Genomic DNA, 25,854 nt, shown 5'->3' with positions numbered 1-25,854 from the left:
GGAAACGGGGGAGGGGGCGAGCACTCCCCCATCCACATCCCTGGGGCTGCAAATATTTATACTGACTCTACGCACACGCACTCACATACATTCATCATATATGCTACTCTTTTTATCATATTTCCTGATGCTTAGTCACCTTACCCCTATACATATATACCCCTATCAGTATCTCTGCACATTGTAAATATGCTATTGGAACTGACCATGTATATAGCATACTTACTTCATGTTCTTATTTCTATTTCTCATGTTTTTGCTCCACCTTGTTCGTTTTTGTTCAACATTGATATTGATTACTGCACTGTTGGGGTTAGAGCTGGCAAAGAACAGCATGGCACTGTACTTGTCCACGTGACATTACCTTGAAACCTGCACATTGAATGGTACAATGTTGAGAGGTGACACTAAAGCTCAATTGATGATGTCTCCCATCACAGGGAGTATCTCCTCATTGTAGCCTGGTTCCAGATCTGTTTGTGCCGTCTCGCCAACTCCTATGGTCATTGTCACTGTCATTGTCACATGACCATAGGAGTTGGCAAGACAGCACAAATAGATCTGGAATCAGGCTATCCTGATTGCAATCACACACTGATGCTTCTGTCTGACTCACACACTTGTCCTCTCGTCTCCACAGCCAAAGTGGGGAAGACGTCTCTGATCATGTCACTGGTCAGCGAGGAGTTCCCTGACGACGTTCCCCTTCGAGCAGAGGAGATCACCATCCCAGCAGACGTAACTCCAGAGAGAGTCCCCACACACATAGTGGACTACTCAGGTAACTCCACAGACCATACAGCCTGAACGTCAATAAATACTGAATGTTTAATGCTGAACACTGTTCAGTGTTACTAGACTGCCCCTACAGACAGACTATTATTTTTCGGAACTGGGATTCAGTCAATGCATGTTATGGCTGGAAACTGTGCTCTACTGACAGTACTTACGACAGTGGAGTAGGAGACGTGTCAGATTGACAAGACAATATCATACTGTCTTTGATGTTGTTGTCTTGTGTCTGTAGAAGCAGAACAGTCAGACGAGCAGTTGTATCAAGAAATATCAAAGGTTGGTAGGATACCATTTTAACCCTGTATTATCCCCATAAAGTAAACATCTATCCCCACCAAGGTAGAATAACATTCTCTCTTTTTTACAGGCAAATGTTATTTGCATAGTTTACTCAGTCAACAACAAGAAGTCCATTGAGAAGGTCAGTTTATAAACCAAGCATTCTCTCTGACATTTTATGTCTTGATTTAGTAACAGCGCACTGCCTACACGTTGTTAACTCTGTTCACCATGTCGGCCATATTGAATTAAAGAGAGCGCAGGGCAGGCCTGTGTTCTGAGTTTTGGCAGTGCAGCTGTAACAGGGTTTGATACGTGTTTTCTCTCTTCTAGGTGACAAGTCATTGGATTCCCCTCATAAACGACAGGACGGACAAGGATAGCAGGTGTGTGTGTAGTGTGCTTGTGGTGTGTGTGTGTGTGTGTCCCCTTGGTCAGGGACAGTGGGGGTATACAGTCTGTTACTAAATCCCCGGTGCATTTGGAAATGACTGCACCAACACCTAAAGTGCTGGTGTAGTTTTTGACAGCTTTGCCACATTTCACTTAGTAGATTGAAACGGGTGTCAAGTCATTTCAATGACATGCCATTCATTATAAGACCAGCCTGCTATATGGACCAGTTATGTCATAGACAAGGGAAAGTACACTACCTTGTACCTGTTTGTGTAACCTACTCCATATCAGTGTGATAATAGAGGAAAGGTTACTGAATGACTAATGGCTATGTAATGTAATACTGTGTGATACGGCATCCTGAGTGGTGCAGTGGTCTACTGCATCGCTGTGCCACTAGAGATCCTGGTTAGAGTCCAGGCTCTGTCGCAGCCGACCAGGACCGGGAGACCCATGGGACGGGGCACAATTGGCCCAGCGTCGTCCGGGTTAGGGAGGGTTTGGCTGGAATGGATGTCCTTGTCCCATCGCGCTCTAGCGACTCCTGTGGCGGGCCGGTGCGCAGTGCACGCTGACAAGATCACCAGGTGTACGGTGTGTTTCCTCCGACACATTGGTGTGACTGGCTTCCGGGTTAAGTGGGCATTGTGTCAAGAAGCAGTGCGGCTTGGTTGGGTCCTGTTTTGTAGGACGCACGGCTCTCGACCTTTGCCTCTTCCTAGTCCGTACTGGAGTTGCAGCGACGAGACAAGACTGTAACTTCCAATTAGGATACAATGAAATTGGGGAGGAAAAAGGGGTCAAATGAAAAAAGACAGTTTTCAGTTTTCCATATGGGAAGCAGAAGGTCATGGACATTGTTGTCACCTCTTAGCTGTAAGTTGAATTGCAGACAGCCAGACAACATTGATTTAATCTACCATTATACAGTATGTTGAGTGTTTGTATAGCAGCAGACAGCCAGACAACATTGATTTTAGGGTTGTCACAATACCAGTATCACGATACTCTGAGGTATCGTGGCAAGGGAACAAAACATGGAGCGGACTATATTCTCTGAGGAAAACTGTCCTAATGTTTTTAGCCTTATGTTGTCACCTAGAATCACATGTTTATTTTCCATATAGAACACTGCATTTTACATACAGTAGGTTTTAAAGGACCATAGTGTTCATTCTGCTTTGTGTGTTCCGGCAGACAGCCAGATAACGTCTTGGATTGAGCCTGGATTTCTTTAATAGGATCCGGTGTCAAGGCTAAGTCTGCCTGGATTACGGTTAGAGTTTAGTATAACATACTGTAGTTTGAAGGTTTGATCTGTTAGGTGACACTGACAATCTATTGGACCCCTGAGGACAAAATATTCCTTTTTGAGACATTCTCAGACAATGAATTCTCATGATTGTTTTCTCAGAGCCCTAACTGTGCCTTTCTCCTCCAATGGTAATGACAATGAAATTCACCTTCCTTTTGAATGAATGGATACATTTTCAATGACGATGGGTTAACTGCCTGTTCAGGGGCAGAACGACAGATTTGTACTTTGTCAGCTCGGGGATATGAACTTGCAACCTTTCGGTTACTAGTCCAACGCTCTAACCACTAGGCTTCCCTGCCGCCCCATATAAGATCATGTATGATGATGTTGTTGCAGGGTACCACTGATCCTGGTGGGGAATAAGTCAGACCTGGTAGAACACAGCAGTATGGAGACCATCCTGCCCATCATGAACCAGTACTCTGACATTGAGACCTGCGTGGAGGTAAGAGAACACTGACTGGTGACTCTGTTTACCGCCTCCATTTTGAGTGCCTAGCAAGAGTACATTGAGAATGACCATATAGCTAGGCTAATGAAAGTTGTTGTGTTACACTTGCGTTGAGGCTCAATCAAAATGGTATTGAACTACTAGAAATGTATTTTAAGGGTCTCTGATCATCTGATTAATTGAATTCAGGCCTGCAGAACTTTGATCAACAATGGTTTCATATTCTATCCCGGTTCTGAAATCCCAACAGCTGAAAACAGCATAAAAAAATCTAATTGATGCATTGACCTTGTGATGTAGGTTGTCTGCTGGCCCTGGGCTGGGAGACTCCTAATGTTTCAGCTAACCCCTGACTTCAGTTAGAATGTTATCTGTTGGCGGGTAAATTAGTCTGTCTTTCTGCTGCAGAGACCCTGGCAGTATTCATTATGGCACACAAAATAAAACATTTTGCAACGTAAAATAAAAATAAGCATTTATTGGCCAAGTCCACATAGTAAATTAGCCCTTTTCAGTCAGTTTCTTTGTTTTATTTGGTGCCTAATGAACATGACCCCTCTGTGTCTTTCTACTGACTGACTGAGTGTGTGTGCTGAGATGCATTTCTATAATGGAGGAAAGTAGTTGGCTACATCACTCTTCCATTGGTCTCATGTGACAACCCAGTCACATGTCCTCTCTGGCTAGATTCATTACAGGATAAAAGTAGTGGAGGGGACGACGTGTTGGAACACACACACACAGAATACACACAGTCAGATGTGTTAAAGTGACAACCTGGTTCATGGGTACTTGTATGTGATGCAACACTGTTCAGTCTCTACATATTTAACATCTGTACACTCTCTTCCCCCCTGTGTGGAATCAGCCCCTTGTCATGGCAACGCCACTGGGGTTTATAGCCTGGCTGTTTCTGGACCCTAGTTTCACATTGAGAGATGACGTTCTGCTTTCCATGACCTCATTTAGACCACTAAGAGGTTGGTCTTGCGGCTTGAGTGTTTTTTTCACTGAAGCACCATAAATCTGCAATGCACAACTTGAGAACCAATTGATGTGTAAGTAGTTAAAGAAGTGGGATAGGTGATGGTTTGTCATATACACATGGTTTAGTACAATGAAATGCCGGCTTAACCCTTTATTTCAACAGTGGCGGCTAATGTCCTACAGTACCCATAATGGTTTTAGAATTTGTAAATGTAACCTTTATTTAACTAGGCAAGACAGTTAAGAACACATTATTATTTACAATGATGGCCTAACCCGGATGACCCTGGGCCAATTGTCCACAAGTGGGACTCCCAATCATGGCCGGATGTGATGCAGCCTGGATTCAAACCAGGGACTGCAGTGACGCCTCTTGCACTGAGATGTAGTGCCTTAAGACTGCTGCGCCACTCGGGAACCCTAAAGATGTTACTAAAGTGAACATAATGGTTTCCTGTCTACTTTCCAATACATGGTTGTTAGACCCCAGCAGGGGTCTTTTTGTCTGTGTATTGTTCCAGCTGGTTTTGAGGTTACCGTGTCTTTGTGTTTCTCAGTGTATTGTTCCAGCTGGTTTTGAGATTACCGTGTCTTTGTGTTTTTCAGTGTATTGTTCCAGCTGGTTTTGAGATTACCGTGTCTTTGTGTTTTTCAGTGTATTGTTCCAGCTGGTTTTGAGGTTACTGTATCTTTGTGTTTCTCAGTGTATTGTTCCAGCTGGTTTTGAGGTTACTGTATCTTTGTGTTTCTCAGTGTATTGTTCCAGCTGGTTTTGAGGTTACCGTGTCTTTGTGTTTTTCAGTGTATTGTTCCAGCTGGTTTTGAGGTTACTGTATCTTTGTGTTTCTCAGTGTATTGTTCCAGCTGGTTTTGAGGTTACTGTATCTTTGTGTTTCTCAGTGTATTGTTCCAGCTGTTTTTGGGGTTACTGTATCTTTGTGTTTCTCAGTGTATTGTTCTAGCTGGTTTTGAGGTTACTGTATCTTTGTGTTTCTCAGTGCTCTGCCAAAAACCTGAAGAACATCTCAGAACTGTTCTACTATGCCCAGAAGGCAGTGCTCCACCCTACAGGACCCCTGTACTGCCCAGAGGAGAAGGAGGTGAGGAGGGCAGAGGGAAAACTCCAGGTCCCTAGCTACCCTAACTATGTAGTTACTCTTCCTGGTCAGGTTACGCAATCAAAACGTTTCCTAGCGCTACCATGGGTACACAGGCAACATCTACTTTTTAGCTCTCCAAGAATATAATATTTTACATATTTCAAATGTATACTTTGTGTTTATTCAGATGAAGCCGTCTTGCATCAAGTCTCTAACTCGCATCTTCAAAGTGTCGGACCTGGACAACGATGGCATCCTCAACGACAAAGAACTCAACTTCTTCCAGGTAGGAGCCTCACTGTGGGAAAATAAACCTTGTGGGAAAACCTTTCTTGGCTGTAGCTGCAGGCTTGTGTGCTTTATCTGGCTGAAGTGAAATAACCTGATTTACTTCCTTTTCCAATGGCAGTTTATTTTAACGTGAGCGGAAGAGAGGGGGAGGGATAGGTTATTAGTGGGTTCACCGGTAGCCTGCAGACAGGTGGTTGATTTAGAAACCCTTTCAGAGCATCTTTTGTCCTCTAGTAAATGGTGCAAAGCTGTATACATATCTGCTTGTGACTTCATATATCCCAAACCACGTTACATTAGTAGCTGTGTCAGATTTGTTGGAATAGACTGGTTCTTTCCCATTTTGGTCTCACCAGACGTATGTTCAGTTGTGTTTAGGTGATGTGTGTTGAGTGATTTATTGTTGAAGCACTTGGATGCAGCATTGTGCTGTCTGTAGACTTTCATTCTTCACTCTAGTTCTGTGTGGGTATAGTAGTTCTGTGTGGGTATAGTAGTTCTGTGTGGGTATAGTAGTTCTGTGTGGGTATAGTAGTTCTGTGTGGGTATAGTAGTTCTGTGTGGGTATAGTAGTTATGTGTGGGTATAGTAGTTCTGTGTGGGTATAGTAGTTCTGTGTGGGTATAGTAGTTCTGTGTGGGTATAGTAGTTCTGTGTGGGTATAGTAGTTCTGTGTGGGTATAGTAGTTCTGTGTGGGTATAGTAGTTCTGTGTGGGTATAGTAGTTCTGTGTGGATATAGTAGTTCTGTGTGGATATTGTAGTTCTGTGTGGGTGACACGTGTTGTGTGTCTGGTAGAGGACGTGTTTCAACATGCCCCTGGCGCCCCAGGCCTTAGAGGATGTCAAGAACGTGGTGAGGAAGAACATGACGGACGGAGTTGAGGACAACGGACTCACTCTCAAAGGTGAGACTGACCACATTGTAGGCCTTCCCTTCTTTCAGTAGTTTCTCTATAATCTCTCTCTCTCCATCTCTCTCATTCAATCTCTCTATTGTCTCTCCATCTCCCTCATTCAATCTCTCTATTGTCTCTCCATCTCTCTCAATCAATCTCTATTGTCTCTCTATTCTCTCTCCATCTCTCTCATTCAATCTCTCTTTTCTCTTTCCATCTCTCTCTTCTCTGCCCACTCTCCCTTGTACTCTCTTCTGTAACCTTCACTAAAGGTCATGCATGAATAACATATTTAATAACCCTTTACCAGTGTACTGTGTCCATCTCTAACGTTGTGTCTGGGTGTATCTCTGACGTGTGTCCATTCTTCTCCCTGATTGGCCACTAGGGTTCTTGTTTCTGCACACGCTTTTCATCCAGAGGGGGCGTCACGAGACCACCTGGACGGTGCTGCGGAGGTTTGGGTACGACGACGACTTGGAGCTCCACCAGGAATACCTGTTCCCCCTGTGAGTGGACACTTGAACCCTCCTGGACCAGGGTCATGTACGTTAGGGCACATCGTAGTAAAACGCTTTACAGCGGAAACAAAAACCACCTGTTCTGGACAAGTGTAGATGGTGATAACTTTCACTCTGTGTTTGAGCACTTTCTTCCATTTCGCGCCTACAGAACACAACCCTGCCGTACGTATGGGCAACTCTTACCTCTGGGCAGAAAGAGGGAGATATACACCTGTTTATGTAAGGCTGGACGAGCATAACAATGACTCTCTGGCCCCAATTCAGTTTCAGTCAATAGCAGATAAAGGACATCTTCTCTGCAGGCTCTCACTTTCTTTACACTGTGTCAAAGATGTTAACGTTGATGAAACCTACTGAACCATCAAGCTGTCTGTGGGTGCATTTTACACTACTTGTTATGACTTGCAAGCAGCACTAGGTCTTTCCCAGGGTGAGCCTTTTGAACAATGCCAGTTTAGCCATAGCACTTTTAATGAGATTAATCTGGAATGTTCTCTTGTCCGTGCCAGGCTAAAAATACCTGCTGACTGCACCACCGAGCTCAACCACAACGCGTACCTCTTCCTCCAGAGTGTCTTCGACAAGCACGACAAAGTAAGTCTTGGATGACATAACTCCTACTGTTGTGTTCCCTTCTGCCTCACACTGACAAACATTCACAGGTTTTCCCAAAGTCCCAGTTGGAAGTTTCCCGGAATCAGGAGGGAATAAGCAGGGAGGGAATCCTCCAACCGGCTTTTGGGAAAGTTACCGGAATATTGCAACCCTACACAAAGCTATCATATTTTTAGAACAGTGGTCCTAACCTGTGTGTGTGTGTGTGTGTGTCAGGACAGAGACTGTGCCTTGTCTCCAGAGGAAGTCAAGGACCTGTTCAAAGTGTTTCCCTACATGCCCTGGGGCCCCGACGTCAACAACACAGTGTGTACCAACGACCAGGGCTGGATCACCTACCAGGGTTATCTGTCACAGTGGACGTGAGTTAGGCCAGCATACCTGGACTACACTACCTGTTACCTCTGTCTAACTTGAATGATTTGGTAATGCAGTTATACAGCACTTTGCTGAAACTCAAACTTCTTCACTTTCGTATGGTAACAGGCTTTCAATTGTCTGATTGGCCAGGTTAACCACGTACCTGGATGTGCAGCGCTGCTTGGAGTACCTGGGCTACCTTGGCTACTCAATCATCTGTGAGCAGGAGTCCCAGGCAGCAGCCATCACAGGTAATGTGAGCGTGCGTGACTGGGTTTATATGCTTGTCATGTATTGGTGTTAATTATTGTGGCCTCTCTGTTTGTGCATTTGAAACATAATTAGTGGTGAGCTACTATAAATCTACAGTCACTGTATTTGTGTGTTTGCGCGCACATGCATCTGTATATCTGTATATGTTGTTCCTCACCCGTCTCTCCTCCCTCAGTGACCCGTAACAAGCGCATCGACCTGCAGAAGAAGCAGACGCAGCGCAGCGTCTTCCGCTGTAACATTCTGGGAGCCAGGGGGAGTGGCAAGACCAGCTTCCTGCAGGCCTTTCTGGGTCGCAACCTGCTGGTGAGTCCCTGGAGCTACCGGACAACTGGGGTGTATTCATTATGGCACACCCCAGCAAAATGTTTTGCAATGCAAAAATATATATGTTTTTTTCTTATTGGACAAATTCAGGTAGTCCCTCCCTGTTTCATTCAGTTTTTTTCCTAATTTGGTGCCTAATGTACATGTTCCTGGCTTTTCCATGGAAGGCTCACTGCTACCTGCTAAGCACACATTTCTGTTTCATAGCTACTCTTAAGTAGCCAGGGTGACTTGGGCAGTCTGTTACTGTGTTACCAACTCCTTTAAGACATAGCAAACTATCTATTATTATTATTATTATTATACAAACTTAACTATTTAGCAGTGAGGAATAACATGTACTGTTGTATCAATGTGGAGTGGTGAATGTGTGTTTTTCTGCGTTACTTAACAGAAACAGCGGAAGATCAGAGAAGACCATAAATCGTTTTACTCCATCAACACCACGTATGTCTACGGCCAGGAGAAGTACTTACTGGTGAGGCTGTGCATCTCTCTCCCCGTATCCATGCTTTCTGCCCGGTAACAAGATTAAAACCCCGGGAGATGGATTATAATACAGTTGTATCATTTATAATACTGTGTTTTATGTGTCCAGCTGTCTAGCAGTAAATCATGAGTGTTTTCCCCTCGTATGTTTTGGAAACTAATATGTTCAGTGTGACACAGTGAATATTAGAGAGGCCTTTCTGCTGAAACGTTGACATTGAACGGTCTCAACTATTTCCCCCTTCTCCCCTCTTCACCCCTCTCTCCTCTTCACCCCTCTCTCCTCTTCACCCCTCTTTCCTCTTCACCCCTCTCTCCTCTTCACACCTCTCCCCTCTTCACCCCTCTCCCCTCTTCACCCCTCTCTCCTCTTCACCCCTCTCTCCTCTTCACCCCTCTCACTCCTCTTCACCCCTCTCCCCTCTTCACCCCTCTCTCCTCTTCACCCCTCTCTCCTCTTCACCCCTCTCTCCTCTTCACCCCTCTCTCCTCTTCACCCCTCTTCACCCCTCTCTCCTCTTCACCCCTCTCTCCTCTTCACCCCTCTCTCCTCCCCGCTTCTCTCCTCTTTTGTCTCCCTGTAGCTTCATGAGGTGATGCCAGACTTTGACTTCCTCTCAGAGGAGGACCTGGCGTGTGATGTGGTCTGTCTGGTGTATGACGTCAACAACCCGCGCTCCTTTGAGTACTGTGCCAAGGTCTACAAGGTGTGTACAGTACCTAACTGACAAACTGTATCAAATCCATCAGTCCTTAGTTTAGTCCTGGGCCTGTATTCACCACATGTCTATAGTAGGAGGACTGATCTTGGATCAGGTCCCTCCCTGTCCATGTAATCCTATTCGTTATGATCTAAAAGGCTAAACTGATCCTAGATCAGCACTCCACTTGAGATGCTTTGTGAATATGGGCCCTGATCCTTGATTCACTAACCTGTAATAGAGGGACTTCTCAGCTTTCAGCTTTTCACCTTCTGAAACTGTTTACCAAAATGTTATGATATCAACAATCCTTACCTCGTCTTGTTCTTATAACTAACCTCTGAACTTGAACCTTTTGACCCATGACAGCAATACTTCATGGACAGCAAGACGCCGTGCATGATGATCGCCTCCAAGTCAGACCTGCACGAGGCGCGCCAGCACTACAGCCTGACCCCGCTGGACTTCTGCCGCAAGAACAAGCTGCACCCGCCCCAACCCTGGACCTGCAACACGGTGGACGCCCCCAACAAGGACCTCTACACCAAACTCACCACCATGGCCATGTACCCGTGAGTATAGTCCCCTCAAAGACCTCTACACCAAACTCACCACCATGGCCATGTACCCGTGAGTATAGTCCCCTCAAAGACCTCTACACCAAACTCACCACCATGGCCATGTACCCGTGAGTATAGTCCCCTCAAAGACCATAGTGGTCCTAAATCCATCCTCTGACTTCACCGTCACCTCGTAGTCTTTTCCTCCAGCCAGCCCTCTGTGACCTCGTTACGTCCTGTATGACGTCTCCAGACACCCCTGGCTTTCTATTGATCCTCTTTGTATGAGCAGGGGTGAGCCCAGTCCTCCATGTCTCCCTTCCTCTCTAGTCCTACATTAAGCTGCTTCTTCCTGAGAGGGTGAGATATTTTAGGTGCTGTTTTATTTCAGATCCTTAGCGTTGGCAACTGTCAATGTGTTGTGGTACGATAAGTTTAACTGTAAGGTGATGACTAGGCCATTTTATGTCCCAAAATGAAGGTAATCCACTGAAAATCCTTTGGCCTTGAAGGAAGTCTCCCCAGTCAGCTGTACTGAATGGGTGTTATTGACTTGTTGACAGTCTTAGCCATTCATTCTCTATGAGAGGTGGAGTTGTTGACAGTCTTAGCCATTCATTCTCTATGAGAGGTGGAGTTAGAGATTATCCATTGGGTTAGATTAATGTCCATTTAATTGAGCCTTAAATCTCCGCTATACAGGGAAGAACTCCCGTTATCTAATGTTAAAAGCATTGTCTTTCCCAAGGCATAGAGGCCTATAGCTAAGAATCCAGGCCCTCGCTCTTCAAATGACTGGACTCTAGGATGGAAGTCTTTTGACAGAAATCATCAGCAGCTTCTGCTCTATACACTACAGTGCTTCACCTGTTTCAGACACCTCTCTTGATAGTGAACAGAGTTCTTTATGTAGTTAGGGCACTACTATTATTCTGCGTTCGTTGGGGATTTGGTACGGACTGTTTCAGACATCTCTCTTGATAGTGAACAGAGTTCTTTATGTAGTTAGGGTACTACTATTATTCTGCGTTCGTTGGGGATTTGGTACGGACTGTTTCAGACATCTCTCTTGATAGTGAACAGAGTTCTTTATGTAGTTAGGGCACTACTATTATTCTGCGTTCGTTGGGGATTTGGTACGGACTGTTTCAGACATCTCTCTTGATAGTGAACAGAGTTCTTTATGTAGTTAGGGCACTACTATTATTCTGCGTTCGTTGGGGATTTGGTACGGACTGTTTCAGACATCTCTCTTGATAGTGAACAGAGTTCTTTATGTAGTTAGGGCACTACTATTATTCTGCGTTCGTTGGGGATTTGCTACGGACTGTTTCAGACATCTCTCTTGATAGTGAACAGAGTTCTTTATGTAGTTAGGGCACTACTATTATTCTGCGTTCGTTGGGGATTTGGTACGGACTGTTTCAGACATCTCTCTTGATAGTGAACAGAGTTCTTTATGTAGTTAGGGTACTACTATTATTCTGCGTTCGTTGGGGATTTGGTACGGACTGTTTCAGACATCTCTCTTGATAGTGAACAGAGTTCTTTATGTAGTTAGGGCACTACTATTATTCTGCGTTCGTTGGGGATTTGGTACGGACTGTTTCAGACATCTCTCTTGATAGTGAACAGAGTTCTTTATGTAGTTAGGGCACTACTATTATTCTGCGTTCGTTGGGGATTTGGTACGGACTGTTTCAGACATCTCTCTTGATAGTGAACAGAGTTCTTTATGTAGTTAGGGCACTACTATTATTCTGCGTTCGTTGGGGATTTGGTACGGACTGTTTCAGACATCTCTCTTGATAGTGAACAGAGTTCTTTATGTAGTTAGGGCACTACTATTATTCTGCGTTCGTTGGGGATTTGGTACGGACTGTTTCAGACATCTCTCTTGATAGTGAACAGAGTTCTTTATGTAGTTAGGGCACTACTATTATTCTGCGTTCGTTGGGGATTTGGTACGGACTGTTTCAGACATCTCTCTTGATAGTGAACAGAGTTCTTTATGTAGTTAGGGCACTACTATTATTCTGCGTTCGTTGGGGATTTGGTACGGACTGTTTCAGTACCGTCTCAGGCTGCAGATCGACTGTAGGTCAGAGTGATTCATGCTATATAACCCAGGCCAACAGGTACGATTATAATGGTTTAGTTCCATGTATTTTAATGGTCAATCTGGAGATTCTGAGACGGGTTAGCTGTTTTTATTGAATTACCCTGAACTTTCTCATCACTTTGTCACTATTTCCTTCATTCTCTGTGGCTTTTCCCCTCTTCTACCTAAGGATGATTGTGGTATTACCACTAATGAAAGGTGTATGTTACTACAGAGGACATGTCTCCTTCTGTATGTTATTAGAGGACATGTCTCCTTCTGTATGTTATTACAGAGGACATGTCTCCTTCTGTATGTTATTACAGAGGACATGTCTCCTTCTGTATGTTATTACAGAGGACATGTCTCCTTCTGTATGTTATTACAGAGGACATGTCTCCTTCTGTATGTTATTACAGAGGACATGTCTCCTTCTGTATGTTATTACAGAGGACATGTCTCCTTCTGTATGTTATTACAGAGGACATGTCTCCTTCTGTATGTTATTACAGAGGACATGTCTCCTTCTGTATGTTACTACAGAGGACATGTCTCCTTCTGTATGTTATTACAGAGGACATGTCTCCTTCTGTATGTTATTACAGAGGGCATGTCTCCTTCTGTATGTTATTACAGAGGACATGTCTCCTTCTGTATGTTATTACAGAGGACATGTCTCCTTCTGTATGTTATTACAGAGGACATGTCTCCTTCTGTATGTTATTACAGAGGACATGTCTCCTTCTGTATGTTATTACAGAGGACATGTCTCCTTCTGTATGTTATTACAGAGGACATGTCTCCTTCTGTATGTTATTACAGAGGACATGTCTCCTTCTGTATGTTATTACAGAGGACATGTCTCCTTCTGTATGTTATTACAGAGGACATGTCTCCTTCTGTATGTTATTACAGAGGACATGTCTCCTTCTGTATGTTATTAGAGGACATGTCTCCTTCTGTATGTTATTACAGAGGACATGTCTCCTTCTGTATGTTATTAGAGGACATGTCTCCTTCTGTATGTTATTACAGAGGACATGTCTCCTTCTGTATGTTATTACAGAGGACATGTCTCCTTCTGTATGTTATTACAGAGGACATGTCTCCTTCTGTATGTTATTAGAGGACATGTCTCCTTCTGTATGTTATTAGAGGACATGTCTCCTTCTGTATGTTATTACAGAGGACATGTCTCCTTCTGTATGTTATTACAGAGGACATGTCTCCTTCTGTATGTTATTACAGAGGACATGTCTCCTTCTGTATGTTATTACAGAGGACATGTCTCCTTCTGTATGTTATTACAGAGGACATGTCTCCTTCTGTATGTTATTACAGAGGACATGTCTCCTTCTGTATGTTATTACAGAGGACATGTCTCCTTCTGTATGTTATTAGAGGACATGTCTCCTTCTGTATGTTATTACAGAGGACATGTCTCCTTCTGTATGTTATTACAGAGGACATGTCTCCTTCTGTATGTTATTAGAGGACATGTCTCCTTCTGTATGTTATTACAGAGGACATGTCTCCTTCTGTATGTTATTAGAGGACATGTCTCCTTCTGTATGTTATTAGAGGACATGTCTCCTTCTGTATGTTATTAGAGGACATGTCTCCTTCTGTATGTTATTACAGAGGACATGTCTCCTTCTGTATGTTATTACAGAGGACATGTCTCCTTCTGTATGTTATTACAGAGGACATGTCTCCTTCTGTATGTTATTACAGAGGACATGTCTCCTTCTGTATGTTATTACAGAGGACATGTCTCCTTCTGTATGTTATTACAGAGGACATGTCTCCTTCTGTATGTTATTACAGAGGACATGTCTCCTTCTGTATGTTATTAGAGGACATGTCTCCTTCTGTATGTTATTACAGAGGACATGTCTCCTTCTGTATGTTATTACAGAGGACATGTCTCCTTCTGTATGTTATTAGAGGACATGTCTCCTTCTGTATGTTATTACAGAGGGCATGTCTCCTTCTGTATGTTATTACAGAGGACATGTCTCCTTCTGTATGTTATTACAGAGGACATGTCTCCTTCTGTATGTTATTAGAGGACATGTCTCCTTCTGTATGTTATTACAGAGGACATGTCTCCTTCTGTATGTTATTACAGAGGACATGTCTCCTTCTGTATGTTATTAGAGGACATGTCTCCTTCTGTATGTTATTACAGAGGGCATGTCTCCTTCTGTATGTTATTACAGAGGGCATGTCTCCTTCTGTATGTTATTACAGAGGACATGTCTCCTTCTGTATGTTATTACAGAGGACATGTCTCCTTCTGTATGTTATTACAGAGGACATGTCTCCTTCTGTATGTTATTACAGAGGACATGTCTCCTTCTGTATGTTATTACAGAGGACATGTCTCCTTCTGTATGTTATTACAGAGGACATGTCTCCTTCTGTATGTTATTACAGAGGACATGTCTCCTTCTGTATGTTATTAGAGGACATGTCTCCTTCTGTATGTTATTACAGAGGACATGTCTCCTTCTGTATGTTATTACAGAGGACATGTCTCCTTCTGTATGTTATTAGAGGACATGTCTCCTTCTGTATGTTATTACAGAGGGCATGTCTCCTTCTGTATGTTATTACAGAGGACATGTCTCCTTCTGTATGTTATTACAGAGGACATGTCTCCTTCTGTATGTTATTACAGAGGACATGTCTCCTTCTGTATGTTATTACAGAGGACATGTCTCCTTCTGTATGTTATTACAGAGGACATGTCTCCTTCTGTATGTTATTACAGAGGACATGTCTCCTTCTGTATGTTATTAGAGGACATGTCTCCTTCTGTATGTTATTACAGAGGACATGTCTCCTTCTGTATGTTATTAGAGGACATGTCTCCTTCTGTATGTTATTACAGAGGACATGTCTCCTTCTGTATGTTATTACAGAGGACATGTCTCCTTCTGTATGTTATTAGAGGACATGTCTCCTTCTGTATGTTATTACAGAGGGCATGTCTCCTTCTGTATGTTATTACAGAGGACATGTCTCCTTCTGTATGTTATTACAGAGGACATGTCTCCTTCTGTATGTTATTACAGAGGACATGTCTCCTTCTGTATGTTATTACAGAGGACATGTCTCCTTCTGTATGTTATTACAGAGGACATGTCTCCTTCTGTATGTTATTACAGAGGACATGTCTCCTTCTGTATGTTATTACAGAGGACATGTCTCCTTCTGTATGTTATTAGAGGACATGTCTCCTTCTGTATGTTATTACAGAGGACATGTCTCCTTCTGTATGTTATTACAGAGGACATGTCTCCTTCTGTATGTTATTAGAGGACATGTCTCCTTCTGTATGTTATTACAGAGGACATGTCTCCTTCTGTATGTTATTAGAGGACATGTCTCCTTCTGTATGTTATTACAGAGGACATGTCTCCTTCTGTATGTTATTACAGAGGACATGTCTCCTTCTGTATGTTATTACAGAGGACATGTCTCCTTCTGTATGTTATTACAGAGGACATGTCTCCTTCTGTATGTTATTACAGAGGGCATGTCTCCTTCTGTATGTTATTACAGAGGGCATGTCTCCTTCTGTATGTTATTACAGAGGACATGTCTCCTTCTGTATGTTATTAGAGGACATGTCTCCTTCTGTATGTTATTACAGAGGACATGTCTCCTTCTGTATGTTATTAGAGGACATGTCTCCTTCTGTATGTTACTACAGAGGACATGTCTCCTTCTGTATGTTATTAGAGGACATGTCTCCTTCTGTATGTTATTACAGAGGACATGTCTCCTTCTGTATGTTATTACAGAGGACATGTCTCCTTCTGTATGTTATTACAGAGGACATGTCTCCTTCTGTATGTTATTACAGAGGACATGTCTCCTTCTGTATGTTATTAGAGGACATGTCTCCTTCTGTATGTTATTACAGAGGACATGTCTCCTTCTGTATGTTATTACAGAGGACATGTCTCCTTCTGTATGTTATTAGAGGACATGTCTCCTTCTGTATGTTATTACAGAGGACATGTCTCCTTCTGTATGTTATTAGAGGACATGTCTCCTTCTGTATGTTATTACAGAGGACATGTCTCCTTCTGTATGTTATTACAGAGGACATGTCTCCTTCTGTATGTTATTACAGAGGACATGTCTCCTTCTGTATGTTATTACAGAGGACATGTCTCCTTCTGTATGTTATTACAGAGGGCATGTCTCCTTCTGTATGTTATTACAGAGGGCATGTCTCCTTCTGTATGTTATTACAGAGGACATGTCTCCTTCTGTATGTTATTAGAGGACATGTCTCCTTCTGTATGTTATTACAGAGGACATGTCTCCTTCTGTATGTTATTAGAGGACATGTCTCCTTCTGTATGTTACTACAGAGGACATGTCTCCTTCTGTATGTTATTAGAGGACATGTCTCCTTCTGTATGTTATTACAGAGGACATGTCTCCTTCTGTATGTTATTAGAGGACATGTCTCCTTCTGTATGTTATTAGAGGACATGTCTCCTTCTGTATGTTATTACAGAGGACATGTCTCCTTCTGTATGTTATTACAGAGGACATGTCTCCTTCTGTATGTTATTACAGAGGACATGTCTCCTTCTGTATGTTATTACAGAGGACATGTCTCCTTCTGTATGTTATTACAGAGGACATGTCTCCTTCTGTATGTATGTATGTATGTATGTATGTATGTATGTATGTGAAGAATGTTTCTCAAGCTATGTAACTTTCATAATGCTCAGTACTTAGTTCTTACCACTTTCTGTGTATTACAGTACTTAGTAAAGTAATAACCAATCTTCTTTGCCTTTGTTAGTGATGGAGTTCTTATTTCATAACTCAGTCACCCAAAGTCCAAGCCCCCCCATCTGGTGCTAGAACAGGGTCTGTCTTTCAGGGTTCTGCCATCCCACGGTGATGTTTCCATGGAAACGTGTACAAATGTGGATCTGACTTCATCTTTGTGTGTTTGTATGTGCGTGCGTGTGTTGTGATTGTGTCTCCTCAGCCACGCCAAGCTCCGCTGCATGTGTACCTGCAACAGGTGTACCTTCTGCATCTGTCAGAACATCCTCCGGTCCCAGCTACTGACAAATATAAAGGCCAAATTCTACAGTGTTGTTCTGAACAGGTCCATACTGTAAATACTGTAGTGTTTAACAGCCCGTCCTCTCTCTCTCTCTCGCTCTCACTCTCTCTCTCTCTCCCCCATGAGGCGGGAGACCCTAGCTTTCTAACATGGGTGAAGGTTTTTCTCCTCTTCTCCCTCAATGCTTCCTCATAGTCAGGTTTACACTGCATATCCACAATGGAAAACTGGAAAAAAGTTTAAATTCTGAGATCTTATTTCGATCTCCAGGCCTGATTTGCACATCTCCATTGAATTTCATATGATTCTATGGGTGGGTTTATAAGACTGTATTCCAAGTACTCATATCGGCTATAGAGTTGACAAGGAGGTTTCAAGACTCCATTTATTTGCTCTCCTTATTTGTTTTAACTCAATCAAGTGGATTGTCCAAGCTGCTTCTATCCCCATCTCTCTGTCCCCATCTCTCTGTCCCGATCTCTCTTACAACGAGAGCTCAGTAACAAGAGAGCTCAGTCCAATGCAGCCAGTGTTGCCCCTCAATGTTAATTCTGTGTTCTTATACTCAAACAAAATAAATGGGTATCCAAATCAGGGCCCCTGGGCATGTGCCCGATTGGTAATCCAGCCATGCCTAAAGTACTCCAAAATTAGATCAAGCTTTTATTTTGTTGATTTTCTAGTTCTCAAAGATTATATTATAAAATAAATATAGGTCAATTATCTTTTCTACAAACTTTGTCTGGTTTTAGTCGTTTTAAGTTTAAACCGAAAGCGTTTTTCAAAAAAGTGTGTGTGTATATACATACATACAGTTGAAGTCAGAAGTTACATACACCTTAGCCAAATACATTTAAACTCAGTTTTTCACAATTCCTGACATTTAATCCTAGTAAAAATTCCATGTCTTAGGTCAGTTAGGATCACCACTTTATTAAGAATGTGAAATGTCAGAATAATAGTAGAGAGAATTATTTATTTCAGCTTTCTTTCATCACATTTCTTTCATCACATTCATCACACATTTCTTTCATCACATTCCCAGTGGGTCAGAAGTTTACATACACTCAAATAGTATTTGGTAGCATTACCTTTTAAATTCTTTAACTTGGGTCAAACGTTTCGGGTATCCTTCCACAAGCTTCCCAAAATAAGTTGGGTGAATTTTGGCCCATTCCTCCTGACAGAGCTGGTGTAACTGAGTCAGCTTTGTAGGCCTCTTTGCTCGCACACACTTTTTCTATGGGATTGAGGTCAGGGCTTTGTGATGGCCACTCCAATACCTTGACTTTGTTGTCCTTAAGCCATTTTGTCATATCTTTGGAACTATGTTTGGGGTCATTGTTCATTTGGAAGACCCATTTGCGACCAAGCTTTAACTTCCTGGCTGATGTCTTGAGATGTTGCTTCAATATATCCACATAATTTTCCTGCCTCATGATGCTATCTATTTTGTGAAGGGTCCCTCCTGCAGCAAAGCACCCCCACAACATGATGCTGCCACCCTCGTGCTTCACGGTTGGGATGGTGTTCTTCGGCTTGCAAGCCTCCCCCTTTTTCCTCCAAACATAGCGATGGTCAATATGGCCAAACAGTTCCATTTTTGTTTCATCAGACCAGAGGACATTTCTCCAAAAAGTACAATCTTTGTCCCCATGTGCAGTTGCAAACCGTAGGCTGGCTTTTTTATGGCGGTTTTGGAGCAGTGGCTTCTTCCTTGCTGAGCGGCCTTTCAGGTTATGTTGATATAGGACTCGTTTTACTGTGGATACTTTTGTACCTGTTTCCTCCAGCATCTTCACAAGGCCCTTTGCTGTTCTGGGATTGATTTGCACTTTTCGTACCAAAGTACGTTCATCTCTAGGAGACAGAATGCGTCTCCTTCCTGAGCGGTATGATGGCTGCGTGGTCCCATGGTGTTTATACTGGCGTACTATTGTTTGCACAGATGAACGTGGTACATTCAGGCTTTTGGAAATTGCTCCCAAGGGTGAACCAGACTTGTGGAGGTCTGCCATTTTTTTTCTGAGGTCTTGGCTGATTTCTTTTGATTTTCCCATGGTGTCAAACAAAGAGGCACTGAGTTTGAAGGTAGACCTTGAAATACATCCACAGGTACACCTCCAATTGACTCAAATTATGTCAATTAGCCTATCAGAAGCTTGTAAAGCCATGACATCATTTTCTGGAATTTTCCAAGCTGTTTAAAGGCACAGTCAACTTAGTGCATGTAAACTTCTGACCCACTGGAGTTGTGATACAGTGAATTATAAGTGAAATAATCTGTATGTAAAGAATTGTTGGAAAAATGTCTTGTGTCATGCACAAAGTAGATGTCCTAACCGACTTGTCAAAACTATAGTTTGTTAACAAGGAACTTGTGGAGTGGTTGAAAAATGAGTTTTAATGACTCCAACCTAAGTGTATGTAAACTTCCGACTTCAACTGTGTGTGTGTGTGTGTGTGTAGCAGTGGTGGTGTGCCGCGGCAACAGTTTAGCAGTGGTGGTGCGCCGCGGCAACAGTTTAGCAGTGGTGGTGCGCCGCGGCAACAGTTTAGCAGTGGTGGTGCGCCGCGGCAACAGTTTAGCAGTGGTGGTGCGCCGCGGCAACAGTTTAGCAGTGGTGGTGCGCCGCGGCAACAGTTTAGCAGTGGTGGTGCGCCGCGGCAACAGTTTAGCAGTGGGGGTGCGCCGCGGCAACAGTTTAGCAGTGGTGGTGCGCCGCGGCAACAGTTTTGCAGTGGTGGTGCGCCGCGGCTAAATAAATACTGGGGAAACACTGTAGGTAGTGACACTGTAGGTAGCTACGGTAGTGATCCAAAAATAAAGGAACTCAGTCCGGCTTTAAACTTACTCTTGAAAGTTGTAACAGTAGAATGCACAAGGTACATTTTCAATATTGGGTAGGTCATCATCAGTTCCTCTTGTCATGTTAGTCATTGCATAACTTAGAGCTATTTATAACTTGTCAGAAATATCCAGATCAACTAGCCCATGTCAGATGTGTTTTTATTTAGGTTTTTTTTGCCCATAGATATTGTTCAATTTTTTTGCCACTCAAATATCACAGAAATATACATTAGACATGGCAAAATGTTTAGAATTGCAAGAAAATTTGCTTTAAAACTGCAAAATGTTCTTTGAACACTATGACAATTTTTTTAGAATTGCAGGAAATAAGCTTTAAACTTGCAAAATTCTCTCCACCAACAAGAGAGGTGTGAACAGTTTGTGTCATGAACAGTGCTTGTGCCCTTAGAAATAGACATGATGTTGGAAGGGGCCCAGAGTAAAAAAGTTTGGGAACCCCTGGGCGACGGTATAGGTCAGCTGTAAGGTATCATACATAATACTATAGGTCTACTGTAAGGTAACATAATACTATAGGTCAGCTGTAAGGTAACATAATACTATAGGTCTACTGTAAGGTAACATAATACTATAGGTCTACTGTAAGGTAACATAATACTATAGGTCAGCTGTAAGGTAACATAATACTATAGGTCAGCTGTAAGGTATCATAATACTATAGGTCTACTGTAAGGTAACATAATACTATAGGTCAGCTGTAAGGTAACATAATACTATAGGTCTACTGTAAGGTAACATAATACTATAGGTCAGCTGTAAGGTAACATAATACTATAGGTCTACTGTAAGGTAACATAATACTATAGGTCAGCTGTAAGGTAACATAATACTATAGGTCAGCTGTAAGGTATCATACATAATACTATAGGTCTACTGTAAGGTAACATAATACTATAGGTCAGCTGTAAGGTAACATAATACTATAGGTCAGCTGTAAGGTATCATAATACTATAGGTCTACTGTAAGGTAACATAATACTATAGGTCAGCTGTAAGGTAACATAATACTATAGGTCTACTGTAAGGTAACATAATACTATAGGTCTACTGTAAGGTAACATAATACTATAGGTCTACTGTAAGGTAACATAATACTATAGGTCTACTGTAAGGTAACATAATACTATAGGTCAGCTGTAAGGTATCATACATAATACTATAGGTCTACTGTAAGGTAACATAATACTATAGGTCTGCTGTAAGGTAACATAATACTATAGGTCAGCTGTAAGGTAACATAATACTATAGGTCAGCTGTAAGGTATCATAATACTATAGGTCTGCTGTAAGGTAACATAATACTATAGGTCAGCTGTAAGGTATCATACATAATACTATAGGTCTACTGTAAGGTAACATAATACTATAGGTCTGCTGTAAGGTAACATAATACTATAGGTCAGCTGTAAGGTAACATAATACTATAGGTCAGCTGTAAGGTAACATAATACTATAGGTCAGCTGTAAGGTATCATACATAATACTATAGGTCAGCTGTAAGGTAACATAATACTATAGGTCAGCTGTAAGGTAACATAATACTATAGGTCAGCTGTAAGGTATCATACATAATACTATAGGTCTGCTGTAAGGTAACATAATAGTATAGGTCTGCTGTAAGGTAACAGAATACTATAGGTCTGCTGTAAGGTAACATAATACTATAGGTCTACTGTAAGGTAACAGAATACTATAGGTCTGCTGTAAGGTAACATAATACTATAGGTCTGCTGTAAGGTAACAATACTATAGGTCTGCTGTAAGGTAACATAATACTATAGGTCTGCTGTAAGGTAACATAATACTATAGGTCTACTGTAAGGTAACATAATACTATAGGTCTGCTGTAAGGTAACATAATACTATAGGTCTGCTGTAAGGTAACATAATACTATAGGTCTGCTGTAAGGTATCATAATACTATAGGTCTACTGTAAGGTAACATAATACTATAGGTCAGCTGTAAGGTAACATAATACTATAGGTCTACTGTAAGGTAACATAATACTATAGGTCTACTGTAAGGTAACATAATACTATAGGTCTACTGTAAGGTAACATAATACTATAGGTCTGCTGTAAGGTATCATAATACTATAGGTCTACTGTAAGGTAACACTGCACCATCATCTAACACCTGTGGTGCTAGCCAGGGAGGTAACCGTGTGTTGTGGTCGACCCCACCGTGTGGTTGTTGCTTTCCGTTTGAGCCAGTCTGACCTGAAGATGCATGTGTGCAGTCTGTTGGCGATGGGTTGTGGGTAGATTACCCTCCTGTAGCAACACGGTGCAGTCTATCATCAAGTAACTAATGCATGGATTTTTAAGATATAAAAAATGTCGAAGTTATTGGCAAGTCATTGATCTTTGGAGAGTTGAGCATACAAGTGGATGTTGAAGCCAACTTGGCCATTTCGTTTAAGAATGGTGTTTCTATCATGTTAAGTGGATATGCAAACCGTAAATCTGTACTAAAGACTACTTTACATAGTGAGTGAGGGAGAAACGTCACCTTGCAGATCTTTCTGTTTTGGTTACATTTCGCCCCACTGAAGCTGTTGGTGAAACTGAAAGCCTCATAGAAGTCAGCTTGGGTTGACTGGCTGGTTATTCTCCTCTTCACGAAAGTAGATGTTAATATTTGCTTCAAATGGCATTTTCTAAATGTCTATCTTTTTTAGTTGACCGTTTCCACCGCCAGAGATGTGCATGGTTTGATTTCTATGATGATTTCAGTTTGATTGGTTGTTGAGTGATTCTCACTTCTTAAGTTTACACCCACAAGATACAGTTAGTCTATATAAGGTCCTATGTTAGGCCCTAAATTCATTCTCAAACGTGGCACATACTGCAGCCCTAGTGTTATCACAACCTAATTCATCTACACAGTTTATAAGACTATCTTCTTTACAATCCTGCTTCTCTTGTGGTTGAAACTTTATTTTTTTACTAACAAAAACATTTTAATTTGTATAACAACAAATGTTTTTCTTCCACAAAGTGATTTTACACTGTATGGATCACATGTAATTTCATTGTGTTTCCGTTGTCTTGTTTTCATCCTATAGGTGTTCATACACACGTTTTTGGCTGCCCCTCTTTCTGTTACTGTTGCATGTGTTTACTTCTTGTTAGTTGCATGCACCTGTCTGTCTGGTCTGTCTGTCTGTCTCGACGCTGTCTGTCTGTCTCGACGCTGTCTGTCTGTCTGTCTCGACGCTGTCTGTCTGTCTGTCTCGACGCTGTCTGTCTGTCTCTGCAATTCCAGTACTCGGGGGCCTGACTGGTGTCACACTTTTCTCCATCCCTAGCAAACACAGCTGATTGAAACTAATTGCATTGTAAACTGAAGATCATGATTATGTGATTATTGGAGTCGGGTGTGTTAGCTGGGACTGGGGAAAAAGTGTGCCACCAATCAGACCCCGGGGACTGGAGTTGGCCTGGTCTAGACGCTGTCTGTCTCATCTTCCAATAGGCTTGCCTTGGTCTTCAGCTCACCACTGCCCCCCTATGGACGGCTATGCATAGGCTCCACTCAAATCAGCAGTCTGTTTTGAGCATTGGGAAGTATGGGAACTAGCCTAGTGCTTGGGGTTTGAGTGCGTGTGGTTTATGATGTGCAGGGTTTGGATGGCTTGTGGTGGCTCACCATTGAAGGGTTGACATTTCATTGTGCTTGTATATGCTTGTACAATAGAGTGTGTGTTGTGTGAGAGTGTAGATTACTGTATGTATTGCTATGGTTTGGGAGGGTTACAATGGTTCCTAGTAAGTTTACAATGGCTTCTGGGGACCCAGGCATGCCTGTTATAACACTATTGTGTTACATGCTAACTCCTTTGTCAATGCCTGTTTAACCTTGGGAGAAGAGAATTAACGCACCAGAAATGGCATGCCACTAATACAGAAGTTATTGAAGGCGGTCACACCACATTGACTAGCTGAGATACTATAGTATTTAACACCTAATTGGTTTGAATCTTCGCTGTTTTTGGTTTACCTCAGATATATATATATATATATATATATCTCATGTAATGACTCAAAGTAGCCTATTTCAACAAATTCAGAGAATAAACTGAATGTAAAGTATTTTCTAACCCTGTATCTTCATCAATCTTATGACTGAAGCCTGTCTTTTATTTGGCTGGCATTTTGCCAACTCAGCCACCGCATTGGACAAGACTTTTTAGCTGCAAGGTGTGGTGTGTGTGACCAGGTGTGGTGTGTGTGACCAGGTGTGGTGTGTGACCAGGTGTGTTGTGTGACCAGGTGTGGTGTGCTGTGGGGTGAGTTCTGCGGTGTTGTCATGTCCCGTTGTGTGTGGGGTTGGCGTTGAACTGCCCTACTGTGTGCACGTGTGTGTGTGTGTGTGTACACAAGGTTACATGATGTTGGAGCCTATCTGTTGGCTGACGAGGAGTGCAGTCTGATCCAGCAGGTTCACGCCATCAGTAATGTAGAGGAGTCTATCTACATGGAGTCTTCTGTCCAGCCCTATGGGCCCCAGGCCAGGTAAAACACAGCATGGAGTCTTCTGTCTAGTCCTATGGGCCCCAGGCCAGGTAAAACACCGCATGGAGGCTTCTGTCTAGTCCTATGGGCCCCAGGCCAGGTAAAACACAGCATGGAGGCTTCTGTCTAGTCCTATGGGCCCCAGGCCAGGTAAAACACAGCATGGAGTCTTCTGTCCAGCCCTATGGGCCCCAGACCTGGTAAAACACAGCATGGAGTCTTCTGTCTAGTCCTATGGGCCCCAGGCCAGGTAAAACACAGCATGGAGTCTTCTGTCTAGTCCTATGGGCCCCAGGCCAGGTAAAACACAGCATGGAGTCTTCTGTCCAGCCCTATGGGCCCCAGGCCAGGTAAAACACAGCATGGAGTCTTCTGTCCAGCCCTATGGGCCCCAGGCCAGGTAAAACACAGCATGGAGTCTTCTGTCTAGTCCTATGGGCCCCAGGCCAGGTAAAACACAGCATGGAGTCTTCTGTCTAGTCTTATGGGCCCCAGGCCAGGTAAAACACAGCATGGAGTCTTCTGTCTAGTCTTATGGGCCCCAGGCCAGGTAAAACACAGCATGGAGTCTTCTGTCTAGTCTTATGGGCCCCAGGCCAGGTAAAAACACAGCATGGAGTCTTCTGTCTAGTCTTATGGGCCCCAGGCCAGGTAAAACACAGCATGGAGTCTTCTGTCTAGTCTTATGGGCCCCAGGCCAGGTAAAACACAGCATGGAGTCTTCTGTCTAGTCTTATGGGCCCCAGGCCAGGTAAAACACAGCATGGAGTCTTCTGTCTAGTCTTATGGGCCCCAGGCCAGGTAAAAACACAGCATGGAGTCTTCTGTCTAGTCTTATGGGCCCCAGGCCAGGTAAAACACAGCATGGAGTCTTCTGTCTAGTCTTATGGGC

At 42.8% G+C, this 25,854-nt stretch overlaps 1 protein-coding gene across 9 annotated transcripts in view; it reads left to right on the top strand.

Moving 5' to 3' along the window:
* Positions 1 to 25,854, top strand: part of LOC110537856 (mitochondrial Rho GTPase 1-A) — a 31,409-nt gene that overhangs the window by 2,510 nt on the left and 3,045 nt on the right. For 4 of the 9 annotated variants that reach the window (XM_090194142.1, XM_090194143.1, XM_090194144.1 and 1 more), the window contains exons 2-19: positions 641 to 781; positions 1,028 to 1,071; positions 1,163 to 1,216; positions 1,408 to 1,460; positions 3,125 to 3,233; positions 5,225 to 5,326; positions 5,514 to 5,612; positions 6,416 to 6,524; positions 6,904 to 7,024; positions 7,549 to 7,633; positions 7,871 to 8,016; positions 8,165 to 8,265; positions 8,463 to 8,593; positions 9,009 to 9,092; positions 9,688 to 9,810; positions 10,174 to 10,376; positions 17,492 to 17,614; positions 24,831 to 24,962. In XM_090194142.1, coding sequence (XP_090050268.1) covers positions 641 to 781; positions 1,028 to 1,071; positions 1,163 to 1,216; positions 1,408 to 1,460; positions 3,125 to 3,233; positions 5,225 to 5,326; positions 5,514 to 5,612; positions 6,416 to 6,524; positions 6,904 to 7,024; positions 7,549 to 7,633; positions 7,871 to 8,016; positions 8,165 to 8,265; positions 8,463 to 8,593; positions 9,009 to 9,092; positions 9,688 to 9,810; positions 10,174 to 10,376; positions 17,492 to 17,614; positions 24,831 to 24,962 — 1,960 coding nt within the window. Of the gene's footprint in view, positions 1 to 640; positions 782 to 1,027; positions 1,072 to 1,162; positions 1,217 to 1,407; positions 1,461 to 3,124; positions 3,234 to 5,224; positions 5,327 to 5,513; positions 5,613 to 6,415; positions 6,525 to 6,903; positions 7,025 to 7,548; positions 7,634 to 7,870; positions 8,017 to 8,164; positions 8,266 to 8,462; positions 8,594 to 9,008; positions 9,093 to 9,687; positions 9,811 to 10,173; positions 10,377 to 17,491; positions 17,615 to 23,512; positions 24,963 to 25,854 lie in introns of all 9 variants that reach the window. The other 5 variants (XM_090194145.1, XM_090194146.1, XR_016485415.1 and 2 more) reach the window with 4 other exon arrangements.

This window comes from Oncorhynchus mykiss, chromosome 12, assembly GCF_057628025.1.
Source record: "Oncorhynchus mykiss isolate SJ-2025 chromosome 12, ASM5762802v1, whole genome shotgun sequence".
NCBI lineage: Eukaryota > Metazoa > Chordata > Actinopteri > Salmoniformes > Salmonidae > Oncorhynchus > Oncorhynchus mykiss.
Note: the sequence above shows the minus strand (reverse complement) of the source record. Positions and strands in the feature narration are given on the sequence as shown.